The sequence below is a fragment of the Cydia pomonella genome, chromosome 18, assembly GCF_033807575.1.
Source record: "Cydia pomonella isolate Wapato2018A chromosome 18, ilCydPomo1, whole genome shotgun sequence".
NCBI classification, from domain to species: Eukaryota; Metazoa; Arthropoda; class Insecta; order Lepidoptera; family Tortricidae; genus Cydia; species Cydia pomonella.
The window spans coordinates 14,752,301-14,767,590 of NC_084720.1; the positions used below are offsets into that span (position 1 = coordinate 14,752,301).

At 36.6% G+C, this 15,290-nt stretch overlaps 1 protein-coding gene and 1 long non-coding RNA gene across 2 annotated transcripts in view; both read right to left on the reverse strand.

Annotated features, from left to right (window-relative positions):
* Positions 1 to 467: 467 nt before the first annotated feature.
* On the reverse strand, positions 468 to 3,766 carry LOC133527784 (uncharacterized). The gene is made up of 2 exons (XR_009800916.1): positions 2,284 to 3,766; positions 468 to 953 (listed from the first exon to the last, which is right to left on the reverse strand). It is a non-coding gene; the product is annotated as an uncharacterized LOC133527784 (long non-coding RNA).
* Positions 3,767 to 15,007: 11,241 nt separating this feature from the next.
* The window catches only part of LOC133527906 (uncharacterized), a 71,389-nt gene continuing 71,106 nt past the window's right edge, over positions 15,008 to 15,290 (reverse strand). The window contains exon 2 of the mRNA XM_061865101.1: positions 15,008 to 15,135. Coding sequence (XP_061721085.1) covers positions 15,008 to 15,135 — 128 coding nt within the window. The remainder of the gene's footprint in view (positions 15,136 to 15,290) is intronic.

Sequence of the window (15,290 nt, forward strand, 5' to 3'; positions counted from 1 at the left end):
TTCTGAGACAGGTACTAGGCTGTGTGAATTCGACACTTAACTGAATTAATTATAATGGGAAATTATCTGAAAGCGTGTTACATTATATTTAAACTACACAATAAATAAAAAATGTGGTCGTAAAAAACGTATATACGTATGTACTGTATACCTAGTACCTATAGTACAAGCTTTGCTTAGTTTGGGGCTAGATGGATTTGTAAAAGATTGTTCCTAAATATTTATTTATTTATATAAAATTATTTTTATTTAAAAACATCTTAAGCGTATATTATAAATATATAATAAGGATCCACTTTTGTATGTAATACTTCTACGTGCTCTAATTCCTTTCTATTACTATGTCTACAAGCAACAAAATCTAGTACCAGTACGGCCCGATCCGAACTTCATAATATGTATGTATGTACCTATGTATGTTACTTAAACATCAAGAACGTTTGTATCGAAAAATGACCACTAATGATTCCTCTTAAGAATTGACACAGCCAATGAGAGATCATTTTATTCAGATAACGTAAGACACAATAAACATACACATCGAGACGGTAAAGAGTAAATAAAAAATACTGCTGCCTTCAGTAGTGATGTGAAGAGGTAGTAGAAGACAGGGGTCTTGGGGGACTTTCAGTATATAGGTATGATTCCTGCATCATCTTCGCACTCAAAAGCTTTAATGTGTTGTCTTGAGCGTCTGACTCTTATGGAGACAGCTCTTATTATGGAAATTTGGACTTTAACTTTCAGCCAGAAAATAATTTGTGAATACGCTTTTCCCCATTAACCATTTAACTTTGATGCTGTTTTTAAGAAACTATTGCATTGAGTCCGTACAGCTCCATCGCATGAGATGACTAGTGGCGTAAAGGAGGCTCGTAGGTCCTTTGTTGCTCTGTCGTATTTTTGATGTTTCTCAGCTGTGTCTCTGTGCTGTTTTTTGCCAGATGAGGTTGCTGTAACAAAAGCGTCAGTAAATGCGAGCGTCAAAAACACAGCCAATAGTTTTTACAAAAAGACTGCCATCAGAGGGTCTAATTCAGAGGGAGAACACAATAAGATCTAGTTATAGTGTTTTCTATTTCACCGAAAAGCGACTCCATGAAACTCAATAAACTCAATAATACAGATGCCGACAAACTTCTTGAACATGTATTGTGACCTTGCATTGAAGTCTGTTTAATTCTATAATTATTTGCGTGATAGAGATGGAAATACAGTACAAAGTTAAATTGTAGTAATGTATTTCTATCTCAGTCGCGCAAATAATAATAGATTTAAACGAACTTAAGGTCAAGGCCGGCAGCTATTCTCTACGTGTACGACTGTCGCGCCACCTAGCATCCGCAAATCTAGCGGAAAACGTCAAATCAGTACTGATTTCATCAGTCTCATAAATCGTCCCCCAAACTCAAAAACTACTGAACGAACGGTTTTCACCTATCGATAGAACGATTCTAATTTATTAAGATTTTTTTTGGAAAATTGGTTGAAATATGACGATCTTTGCTAACGATGTCGGAAAAAATCACGCTGTCTATAGAGCAAGATCCGAGAGCCGCCAGACCTTACTTATTTCCTCATGAATAAAATGCATGGGATAATGTAGTGTTAGTATGTACTTTTAATGTCTGCATACTTGCTATATGGGTCCGAAGGCCATTTGTCCGGTAAGAGGTGCTAAAGGTAGGTAAATAAAACTTTTCTTAAATTCTCATACTTAATTTTAATATATGTATTAGACAATATTGTTAAGAATTGGTAATCAACATTGCCAGACCATTTCCGCCAGCGGTAACGTTTACCAGACGCTTTAAAGCTGTCAAAATAATATTGTATCTTTATTTATATTCTCACTCTTGATTTTTATATATGATACTAAGGCAATTATAACTAAATATTTTGTAAGCAGCGTGACCAATTGGAGGCGCCCCACCATCCCCAGCCCCACATAGGTTTGATATGAGTATGAGTAGGTACAATGGTGATTGCGAGACAAAAGCTAGAAAGTTGAATTTTGTTCATCAGCGGTGGCATCATGGTTCCATGGTGGTTGGTTGGTTGCTTGGTGATAAAAGTGGAACCATGAGATATAAGTAAGCGATTTTGAAAAATGCGACCCTAAGGGGATGAGAATATACCTATATTTATTTTTGCGGTGGGAAGGTGGGAAAATCAATTTCATGTAAAAATACGCAAGTAAATACGGGTTAGCACTGATTGACTAGCACGTTATATTTTCGCGGATTAGCAAAGTAATAAGTACGAAATGTTAAAGACGCTCACCTTTGTTAGTGCCAAATTTGAGCACCGCATGCGCTGCAATCGCTATAATATACCTCCACCATGCATTGCGCACGTAGCCAACACGAGCCACTCTGTCTGTTTCTCTCTCTATCTCCTTCCATCGGTCCGTAGTAAAGTAATCAAGCCTTTTATATTATTTCTCATAGATAAGCTAGAATACGGACTAACATTGCTGCAACGAATACGTCTGTTCTGACAACCCAAATCCAGTTTCAAGCGGATCAAAAGTGAATCTTAGATGCAGTCGCATCGCTTTGTGCATACTCGAATGTAATGCGAGTCGCATCGCAAATTACACACGATTCTCTATTATGTTGCGTTCTGCGGTAACGTGTCGCAGTAGGGAGGGGAGAACAGTAAATTAATACCACCCTCAAACTGGGTTTAATTTTGAAATTAAAATTTTACATAAAACCAAAAAATGGTATACGTTTAATTTTTGAAGATACATTGCCCTCAACTGTAGCACACAGTTGAGGGCAGACGGTTAAAAATAGAAAGGTATTTTTTATATATCCAAAAACACTGAAATACTACTTTAGATACTTACATTTAAAAATAGCGACCGGAAACCGCTTGCGGCTTATCTGCCGCTATTGTCCTTTTTACATTCTGGCTCGAGAATTATACTTGGCTAAACAAATATTCAACTAATACAAGATCAAATTCAAGTGGCTCTACCAAAATCTGACTCCTTTATATACTTAGTCGGTGGCAAATAAGCATACGGCCTGCCTGATGGTAAGCAGTCTCCGTAACCTGCAAATCCAGAGGAGTTACATGCACGTTGCCGACTCTAAAACTCCGCACCCTCGTTGAGCTCTGGCAACTTTACTTACCGGAAGGAACAGAACTCTATGAATAGGGTCTAGTGCCTTCATCTATTTTCCCCTTAAATACGATTTAAAGTCTATAGGACACCCAAATTTATCAGCACCCAATCTATTCTATCTCTCTATTAGGATCATCAACACCCTAATTTATCATATGTCCATTAAAATTTACACATTTGCCACATATCACTGTAATCTGTATGTTGTGACCATACTCAGTTACTCCGTATAGGTAACACGCATTTGCAGTAGCTACGCATACCCACACAAGCACATATCCGTGTACCTAGGTACTCGTTACGTCACACTAGCGTACGCTGTTGCTTTACACATGTTTACACTGTTAACGAATTAACAACATGTTCAAGAAATACTGTTTTACCTCACTGTTATACTAGTACCGGGAAAACACGTGATTAAAGAATAATAGACTTTTTGCGAAGCATATAAGGAGTATTTTCGCTGACGGACGATGTACTTTTATTCGTTGTTAGAGTAACAAAGTTTTAGTCAAAACACAGAAGTTACCAGATTATCTCAGCAAAGCGAATATAATTTTTATTTGAAAACATAGAGGTTGTTTTAAATTTATGTGTGATAAAATATGTCATAACATTCATAACGCATACTATATGCGTATGCGTTATTAAAAGCGTTTACAAAAAATCGGCAATGGCAGTCAGTTAAGAGCTCATTTGCCTTGATTTTCCTTTTAATACTTTATGGACTTTTAATCGAAACAATCCATAAAAAATACTGCACAATAACACTAAAGTTGATCGATAATTGATCTAGTATAAAATCTCCGTAAGAGGTAAAAGTCAAACGGAAAAAAACGAACACTAAATTAAAAAGCACTGGGCAGCGATAACCCGGCAGCGCCACTTATCGGAACTGCTCAAGTTTTAATTGAAACCTCCCAGATGCGACTGTGAAATTTTATTGACCATTACATTGAGCGTTATCGGCAAAAGGATTGTCCGAGTGATTCCGTAATCTCGCTGTGTCGTGAGTCGAGATCTCGGACGTACCAGCAGAGTATAACTTGTATTAAGCGAACACAGACGGAAAAAGCAAATACGGGCCCGCGTAGGAAACATACCGATCGTTAACGGTTCGTAGCGTAGCATAGTCATCTCTCTCTAACACTTTTCCATATTAGTGCGACAGTGACAGTTGCGTTTCGTTCGACACGAAGCTTTAACGAGTGGCATGTCAGCTACGCGAGCTAGCATCACTTAGACTCCCGACACAATTATAGCTACAATAAAAACCTCATTTTATAATTTAATAATTTCTTAAGATTATGAACTGGTACAACTTTGATGATCATCTTGGTGATTGGGGCGTATCTCACGCACTCATCATCATATCAGCCCTTTATCGCCCACGGCTGAGCATAGGCCTCTTTTCCAGTATGCGACTTATCCTGGTTCTGAGCCAATCTCATCCAGAAGTGACCCGCAATGTTCCGAATGCCGTCCACCCAATGAGCCAACGGACGCCTGGCACTCCTTTCGTCGGAAAGCGGCTACCATTCCGTTAACATTTTGGCCCACCTTCCATCATTCTGTCTGGCAACATATCCCGCCCAGCTCCATTTTAACACCACTACTCACGCACTACTTTTCCCTTTTGTTTCGTATGCACCAATTAGCGTGAGCGTTTTTTAAGGTCGTTTAAATCGGAATCTGGCTCCATAACCGTCTCATTCAAGTCATTGATCGTGCCGCGCGAATTAGCGCTCGGTTTCGAGCGCAACGAATAAAAGGTATAGACTTGAATAAGACTGTTTTGGAAGACAGCGGTGAGGGCTTGCCGCGCCGCTCGTCGCCCCGCTAGCCGCACCGCGCACCGCGTGCGTCCTGTAGGTACGCGGCCTCAACACTACCTACCTATCTTCAACGTGCGGGTTCTTGTTCGCACCTGCCGGCGAAACAGCGTTAGGGTTGACTACGCTTAAAAATTATTAATACAATATTGTTTCTTTTTGCCAAATAATATTTTATTACGTCGTTATATTTTACACTAACTCGGCAAAGAAACGGAATCACTTCACATGTTTGGCTTCTAGACTAAATAACTTTTCTAATTTTCATGACACCCTTAAGAATAAAGTGAAACTGTTTTTCAATATTATATATTTTTATTATCATCAGCTAAATTTAGAAAAGTTATTGAGCGGAGAAGCCAAACATGTGTGTGAGGTGATTCCGTTTCTTTGCTCGTAAGTATACTTACAATTTGTTTTAAATACTTTAATTTTGTTGTTAGGTATTATTATTAGGTATTAATTCTCTATCTAATATTTTGAGATTTTCATAGGAAGTCAAACTCCGTAAATAAATATTATACCTAATGACTACCATCAGAGAACACTTAATTCGACTGACTCATTCTCTGTAACGCGTAGAAGAATATCAGTGTGAGGAGTCTATTATTTTTTTTTTTTTTTATACTACGTCGGTGGCAAACAAGCATACGGCCCGCCTGATGGTAAGCAGTCTCCGGTGGTATTCTGAGGTTAGAGAAACCGGGGTAATATGGCACTCAACAAGAAGCATCAGGCAACTAACGTTTTATAAGTGGAATTTTCGATTAATAGCAACGTGTATATTTTTTATAATAACGCGTTTTTATATATGTAGGTATTGCATACGTTACCTAGCTTTGTTACCAAGTTTCGCGTAGGAACGTAAATATTAACCGTCTATGCTCAAAGAAAGCGTATTTGATATAAAATACAATATTTATTTAATATAAAGAGCACGTATTTAATATCATAAAGTGTATTTACACGTTCACGATAGTAAAAGAGTCAATATTAGTCAATGTTAGTGAGGAAAATAAACGCATTTATTAACAAAAGTAAAAGTAAATTTTACTGAAGGTTAAGTTAATTTATGTACCTACCAAATATTTTACGATATTTTACGTTAGATACAGACATCTAATTCGCTAATGGTACGTAAGTTATAATATCACAGAATATTGTTTTTTTTTTTAATTTTTATAGTTCCAGATCTTAGAGCCGCCAGACCTTATTTATTTCCTCATGAATAAAATGTATGGGATAATTGAATGTCTGCATACTTGCTATATTGGCCCGATGGCCATTTGTCCGGTTCAAGATGCTAAAGGTTGGTAAAATATTACCAACTATTCTTTAGAAAATATTCATTTTTTAGAAAATATTGTTAAAAATTTATAATCATAATCAACATTGCCAGACCATTTCCGCCAGCGGTAACTTTTACCAGACGCTTTAAAACTGTAAAACTGTCAACTCTTGGTTTTTATATATGATACTCAAGGAAACAAACTACATATTTAGTAAGTAACCAGACCAATTGGAGAAGCCCAACCATCCCCCAGTTCCACTTAAAGTTTCGCACAGACACACATATAAACTCTGTTGCCGCCATTGTGCCTATGGAGAACATACTTTTTGTATGATTTGATGTAAACGTACCCTTGCGCCGCGTCGCATTCGCGAGTCATTGCCCACGTTAGCCGCACTGTAACTTAATTTCAAATATAGCTCTAAAAGATCAAGACCAAGAAATCTTCATCTCAGTAATAAACGGAATTCGAAATCGGTGATTTCGTGAACATTAAACGATCGGCCCGATTCGAAGAATGATTAAGACACGTTTAAGATCTTTAAAAGATCGATAACTGAACGACATGTGATAATTGACGTTTATTTCGATTCCACTGTGATCCCAATAAGATGCATCTTGCATCTACCATATCTACGATATTTCTAACGTCAAAGTGACATCAGTTGCCCGAATCGAGCTGCTTCTCTCAATTATACGACATACAAACAATATCTAACTGAGAACTTATCTAAACTAGAACTTATCGTTATCGTATTTCATTCTTCGAATCGGGCCGGATTAGTAAGTGGCCTTAGAGCACTTAACCAATCTATTTATTTAGGGAGATGGGCTGACGCTTTAGAAGCCATTTTGTGTCAATAAAAGGTGTTTACAGTACATATGGGGCTACTTTATAGCACTAGTGCGAGAAGTAGCATATTACGTTACTGTGTCGAACATTTAAAGGGCCATATGTACTGTAAAACGTTGTACGATACATGTGCGAATAGGTAATTCGCAACTCGTGTCGATTTAAAACACTCCCTTCGGTCGTGTTTTAATTTATCGCCACTCGTTTCGAATTTCCTATTTTTCGCACTTGTATCGTAATGTACTATTTCGAGTAGTTTAGGATTGTTCGGTGAAAAAATAGGAACAAACCGCATTTTGCTGCATTGTAAGGCGCCACAAAACCTATGAAGGGAAAATGAAATATAGTTAATTGTCATAGTTGTGACATAGTTCAAAGATCAGTTGGATAAGTATCAGTCTCAGGAGTCGGTTGTATATATATATGTATATGTTTATTTATGTATATATCTTTAAAATCTTTATTTATCTAAATAGTCCATAATTAATATATGTGCATTAGGCCTCTAATTTTTTGAATAACGATTTCTTCATTTTTAAATGCACCGCCTACAATCTTTTCTGCTTTGCCCTAAGGTTGACTGGTAGAGAATGCCTCATGGCATTCAATTCGCCTTTCATACATTACGTTTTTATTTTGTGGAATAAAGTATATACACAAATAAATAAATAAATAGCCTTTCATTTTGTAATACTCTCAGTTTTACATTCGTATTAATAAAGTCATCATCAAAATTAACGGATCAGATAATAAAAAAAGTATCTCCCGTTCTCTAAAAACTTTACAAAAAGAGATATATTTTTGTACAGTCGCCATCAGATATATTGGAGCGGTCAATGTGCACACAAATATCTGAACACGCCTCTATTGTGAAGGCGTTAGAGTTTATCCATGTAGGTACAAGCCTCTGGGTAACAATATCATAACTACATGCATTCAACCCGTAAGGTACCTATTGTCCATTTAAATAATAAGTTCCTTTTTCACCACACCAACTGGCATAGGCCCTCTTGATTGTTCAAAAACGAATGAGAAAGTTGCATTTTATCCATATGTGGGGCAAAGTAATCAAATGCAAATTTTGACTTGTTTCCTTATATAACCTGGTGGAATTGTCTTTAATATGATAACTAAGAATTCTATTTTTTTATTACGTTCATTTGTATTTGATTTTTTTGATATTGCATGGTAAGCATTTTCCTCGCGTTGGTGTGGTGAAAAGGTTTGTGTTTTACTCGAAGGCAAAGTTTGTTTAACCCTCGTGCCTTGAATCTCTCGCAACGCTCAAGATTCCACTTCTGGAAGAATTTCAGTTTTAGAATCTTTTGCTTGCTCGAGTATCAATAATGGCACGAGCGCTTAAACAACAACTTTGCCCCGTGTAAAACAAATAAATATTGTTTTAAAACATAAACCATTTCTACTACTAGGTAGTTAAGTCAAATCTCTTCATATTGCGAGGATAATCATATTCAATTGATAGTCAACGAATGCATTTCAATAAAATAATGACAAATCGTTATGCATCGTTAACATCGGAAGTATCTCAACAAGCTCTTATCTTGGAACGTTTACGGCAAACAGAAAGATGTTTACGGTTTATATGAATGAGGTTTTTAACTTTATAGACTAGCTGTTAACAAGCTTTACTGCTATGGTTCACAAAGATTTATTACTCTTCTTAGTCGGCTATATACTTTAGTGGTCGTGATTATATGGGTTACTTCCCTCAGCCCACGACTTCGTCCTTATAACCCGTTAAACTTCCCTCTACCCCCTTAGTATTGTTAGTATTGTGATGAACTTTGGAACTAAAATATAGTATGTATTTTTACAGGTTAAAAACTGTGTGCTTTCAATAAAAATTAAAAGTTTCAGAACCACGGTGAACAGAAGCAAACAAGAAAGAAAATAATCATGAGTAATTTTCCAATATTCCGAATTTGATTATAAAATAAATAGCAACATTCTAAAGAAGGACATGTCTAAACAAGTTCATTTCATTACGGGTAAGTATCATGGCGGCAGTTGATATAGAACTCATAACTCTCTGCGACGGAAAAGGTTAAAAGTTTCAAGTTATACTTATGAACCTTCCAAAACAGCCCCTCATTTATAAAGTTCCGTAAATATGTATGAGGATTACTAGCCTTTCAGAATAAAACGCAACTAAATTTAATCTCTCTTGACTTGCAAAGTAGTGTAATTTACAACAAGGGATGTTATCCTAAAAGACTGTAGAAACGCAACCACGCTGTGAGTTAAAACACTGTTTTTGAGTATCTTACTAGAAAAATGATTTATATGATGAACAACATACAATAAAATACAACTTAAAATATGCTCCCCAGCTCGTCTTCGTGAGGTACCGTGCCTAGGCCTGCCTAGGAGGCTGCCAGCGTTACCTTGCCTAAGTTGCTCCCAACTCTCTGATCACTCGGTCCCAGAGTTTCGACACCAAACTATGTAGCCCTCGCCGAGTAGATATAAAAAATCCAATACGGTATCGACAAAAAAAAAAACTATTTAATCATCGAACCTGCTCACAAAATTTCCCGAGAAATTGTTGATAATTGTGACCGCCAGCCTAGCCAAGGTGACAATCGCTATCGCTTCGACAACGAAACGCTTTGTGTCTCTCTATCACTCTTCCATATTAGTGCGACAATGACAGTTGCGTTTCGACCTACGGAGCGTAAGCGATTTGCACGTTGGCTACGCGGTCTGTAAGCGAGAACATCAGGACATACGAAAGTAGTTTTGCTCAAGGTGACACGCAGACCTTTTCTAACAATCGGTAATAATGTTAATCGTTTCATTAAAAAAAAAAATCTTTTTGAGTGGCAATCCAGTCAGCGCGGAGTGTAAAGAATAAGTGACACGTGCCCAAGGGCTGTTGAAACTTTGAACACACTGGCTGTCCCGGAATTATCGCGGTACCACGTTCGCAACGATGTTTCCCCTTTTAAGTACTCCGGGTTTTTGAAGAGTTGTTTTTAATAAAATGTAGGTAAGTTATTTTTTCCCTTAAGCTTAAATAAACGTACTGATTATATGACTGACACTCATAAAAAAACAGTGATTCTTAATAATTAACCAACTTTCTAATTCGTAATACATAATACTAGTCGCCGTTAATAAAGTTTTAGTCCAGGAAAAGTTATTATAGTAAGGACCGTTGAGCAAGTTTATATTATTTTGCTGTAAGCAAAATTGGACTTAGTTTCTATTTGAGACAAATTCTAAAGAAATTACCTTAAGTTGTCATTTAGCTATGCTGTCTTGGTCGTTAAACCACTATTTCTAATTACTGTTAAGCATAATATACGTGTTATAGTATAAGGTGTAAATTTCCTTTATAAAATGAGTGTTGGAATAAAATCGCGATGATGATATTAAAGGTTAGATTCTATAAATCTGCGCTTCATCGTGGATGACACGAACTTTATGAAGGAACTTGAAAGATACAGTAACAATGACGCCGCAACAGTAAAGTAGCTGCGGTTAACACCACCTGAATGTGAGCGTCTAGTTTTCCTATGAGCTATGAAACACCCTCTTAGAAGATGACAATGCGTTAAAGACCGTATGGTATGGTATGGTAAAATCGTATGGTACCTAACAAAATATACTCAGGGAGAAAGAAAACGGGACTTTTAAAGAAATTTCCATATTTTCGTGACATTTGAGTGAAATGTATACACAAGTTTAATCTCATTAAATATAACATGTTCCTTTTCATCTTCTTGTCAACTTTTAATCCTCTGGCATGATTCTCGTAAATAAAAAACTGAAATGCAAGATAAAAGAAAAAAAGCGTTTTTACCTTTTAAACTTTGACGTCCGTCTTTAAAATCTCATTAAAGGACTTTTATCAGTAAAAGTAGCTTCAAAGCGTTGGTAAGAAACACGATTCAGCAAAAAACATCATCCCATTGGCCAGGCAGAACTAGGAAGTTATTCTGATGGCTTGCAGAGTTGACCAAGAGCACGATTTAGATGTAACAAATTAGTTTTGGCTGACGACTGGTTTTGACATGACTTTGAATATCGTTCACGATGACTGGTACATGCGCAACAGATATATAGATATACAGACTTTTGAAATAAATTTTTAAAAATAAAATAGCTATTAACAATAATAAGTTACGAATATTATAAAAAGGTACTTAATAATAAGACGTAGCCGTTTAGTTAGACTTAGGCCCCATTCGATACGATGTGTTGAATCAATGGTCTTTTTGCTTAGATAATATAAATTTGTCAATTGAGTAATATGCGTATTGGAACGAAAAGAAGTGTAAGTAATGATTAAGATACGCGATAATCACCAACACGATCGTCAAGGTCGTATTAAAACTGTAACCAGTTTTTATAATATCTGAATCGGGCTCTAGGCTTAATGAAATAATAACTAATAGGAGCTCTCCGAAAGTAATGGCTATTCGCAATTGTCGAAGTAATTTCGGGATTTCTCTTTATATGTTCTTGTCTTCATGTGGTTTTGCGAACGTCCCGCTTAAAAGAATATGTACCAGTGTTGTTGCGAGACAAAACAAAATTGCGTCAATCATTTTACACGGCACTTTCTCAATCGTACGTGCAGATTATTAAAGTTTTAGGCGATTTTCCCACTGGCGCCGCGACCAGACACGCAATGTGAAGACCATCTTAATTTTTTTTTCTCAAGAACTCAATTCACCAACGCTCGTGAAACCTATAATAATACAGCTTGCACTGAACGTCCAAGTTGCTTCAATTTAAAATTCATATGCCCTGTCAAGTAAATTTTAAGCCTCGGAACAGACTCGAGAAACTTGACGACAGAACTTTGTTCGCAAATTGTGGGTATTTTTAAAATAGAGAACAAAATTTTCTTGATTCAAAGGGGTATTACTCCTTGCACGAAATTGGAGCTCATTGCCTCGAACTTGTATTTTATGAAATATATTTTACGGCACTAGATAAAATAATTCTATTGCTTGTTTAAAAATATAATTGGGTAATAAATAGCTTTTTATTTTATAAATTCAGCAGATTGACGTATTTCATCTGCACGCAACTGGAGATGAAGAATAACTGCCTATCTTAAAATATAATTTTGGTCGTAAATACATATTTTTTTCTAAATTGAGAAAATGGATGTGATGGGCAGGGTTATTACTCCCGGCGAGAAACTTGAGATCATTGACTCCTATTTGTTTGTGATACAATGACATATAGGTATATCTTACATTATGAAGATAAAGACAAAAAAAAAGTTTTTTTTTTCAAGTAGGCATATTACAAAGCAAACCCGTTTTCAAACGACTACTTCGCAAGCATCTTCTGTCAGGAGAACTTAAATAAGGTTCACCATCATGTATATGTACATAATTATATGTATTAGTCTATCTTTTATACATTATATAAGTAGTAGTATTTAACTATTTATATATTTTTAATATTATTTGACTTCACGTTTAATTTTTTCCTTATTAATTGTTTTTTTTTTTTTCCTGCACCAACATACACAAATGTCTCTGTTTGACCCAATGGTTGACTGGTAGAGAATGCCTTTTGGCATTAAGTTCGCCATTTGTACATTTTTCTTTATGTGTGCAATAAAGTTTAAATAAATAAATAAAATACAATGGGCTTATGAACGTCAAATAAAGCTACACCGGCTCTAACCCTACACCTCTGACCCGAGAAGATTTAAATCCCTCCTAAATTGTAGAAGGGTATCCCAATATGGGACCGACAAGAAACTCGGCATTGTAAATAACCACTGGCAGGTCAGGTTTTTAAATGATATTTTTTCACAGATAACGTTTTAGCCGCTTTAACGTGTTTATTCATGTAAGGTAAAGTTGGATCGTTCTTCTTTTTTAGCGACAATGGCCTTGCCCCTTCGTAATTATTTGAAGTAAGCAATTAATTCACTCCACACTGGTAGAAAATGTTAGTACACTTTTTGCATGTTTGTATTTTCTTTTGTGAAATAAAATAAATTACTTCACCAACTCATATTGAAACTCTTCACCGGCCTATAAATGTAAATTTAGTCCACTGTAAATGTAGTTCACTAAGATTAGAAGACATTTGAATTTTTAAACACAAAAAACTGTCTGTGGATTACCTAAAGACTTTTGATACTACCTTTAAATCCTTGACCGAAGACACAATATTAAGGGCATGTTGCACAATGTCCAAGTTTTTTTTTATACTACGTCGGTAGCAAACAAGCATACGGCCCGCTGATGGTAAGCAGTCTCCGTACCCTATGTACGCCTGCAACTCCAGAGGTGTTACATGCGCGTTGCCGACCCCCCCTCGTTGAGCTCTTACCGGCTTCTTAACCTTACTTACCGGCAGGAACAAATCAACACTATGAGTAGGGTATAGTGTTATTTAGCTGCGGTTTTCTGTAAGATGGAGGTACTTCCCCAGTTGGGCTCTGCTCTAGATTTGGAATGACATCCGCTGCGCTATGCCCTACCACACAAAGCGAGATGACATTCCTCCCACCCACCTCTCTTCTGGAGGTACTAACAAATAATTAACAAATAAAGTAACAAAATTTAGCACTTTATCTACCAGTTAAGCTTATTTCAATATTGTCAAACGCCAACGATGACTTTATTCGTCAGATAAGTGGCAAGTAAATAGCTTATTCAAGTCTCAAATTGGACATTGTGAAATGATATTTACATTCCATTTACAAAGGATATTATTTGAACAGAAATATAAAAAAAATTTAAGCCGCATGCCTCATAATAACTGTTCCAATGATTTATTACCTATATAATTAAGTATTTACATGATTATTTAATAAAATAATTGTATTCTTGCGTAGTAAATATTACTATGTAATTGAATGTAATGACCCTTAAAATAGTATAAATTAAATGTATCTATCTCTGCATGGAATGCGGTTTCAGAATAATTAAATTAGGTTGATTGATGGAGGGTCATTAAGTTTCATGCGATCGAGCTCTTGTTTAGCAATCAGCAAAATTAATTATAATTGCAAGTATTATATTCTAGAATTTCAATTATTTTAAGTACTTTTATATCTTTATACCGCTTTCAAGTTATATTCTATAGAAGCCCGAGGTATGTCGTTACTATAACGATGCCTATATCTGAATGTTACACAGTCAACACTTCCTTGTCACGCTGACCAGATCCAGATTCCAGATCTACAGCAGAGCCCAACTGGGGAAGTACCTCTACCTTAAATAAAACCGAAGCAAAACAACAATAGACCTTACTCATAGTGTTGTGTTCCTGCCGGTGATTATGGTCGCCAGAGCTTAACGAGGCTGCGGAGTGTTAGAGTCGGCAACGCGCATGTAACATATTTTCTGGAGTTGCAGGCGTTCACATGCGGAGACATAAGTCATAAGTCATAAGTTATTTATTAGTAAAACCAATTTACACGTTATAATTATTATAGAGCTTATTTACATACGTCACAAAATATACAATTCCAAATCAAAATCAAAAACATTAATATTAATAATATAAAAAAATACACATTACTTAACATCCTATTCGCGGAAATTTAAGTATTCATTATAGTCGTAGAACGGATGCTCAACAAGCCAGCGTTTGAGGCGACATTTAAAAATGGCCAAGTTTGGGGCGCTGGTGATGGTGTCAGGTAGTTTGTTATAGACGGCAGGCCCCATGACATAGGTGAGCTTGGCCGATTTGGCCAACTTGCGGCTTACGCCCACGTTACTATGAGTTTTGTATGCTGTTAGGTTTGACCGCACATACACAGCCACCTGCTTATCATCAAACGGACCATATGCTTGTTTGCCACCAACGTAGTATTGTATGGTATGGTATGGTAGTATAAAACTGGCGCCCAACGTGTGGCAGGGAAGGGTGACAGTTATGATAATCTAATCCCAAGAATTGGCAGAGGAATACTTCTCTGCCAATTCTTTTTTCAACGTCACATGCGTCGATACACCGGCACCGTCCCATCTACCAAGAACTTCGATCAGGGCTGGGGCAGCTGCCGGGGCGGCTGAAACCAAAAAAAAACAAATATCGAGGTCTCGGCCCCCAATACCACTTTGTGGTATTTGGAGTCGAGTCACTAGGGCCGTGGGGTCCAAGCTCCAAGGTACTATTCAAGGAAATAAGTAAAAGACTCTTAGATTCTACCGGTGACCAGAGAGC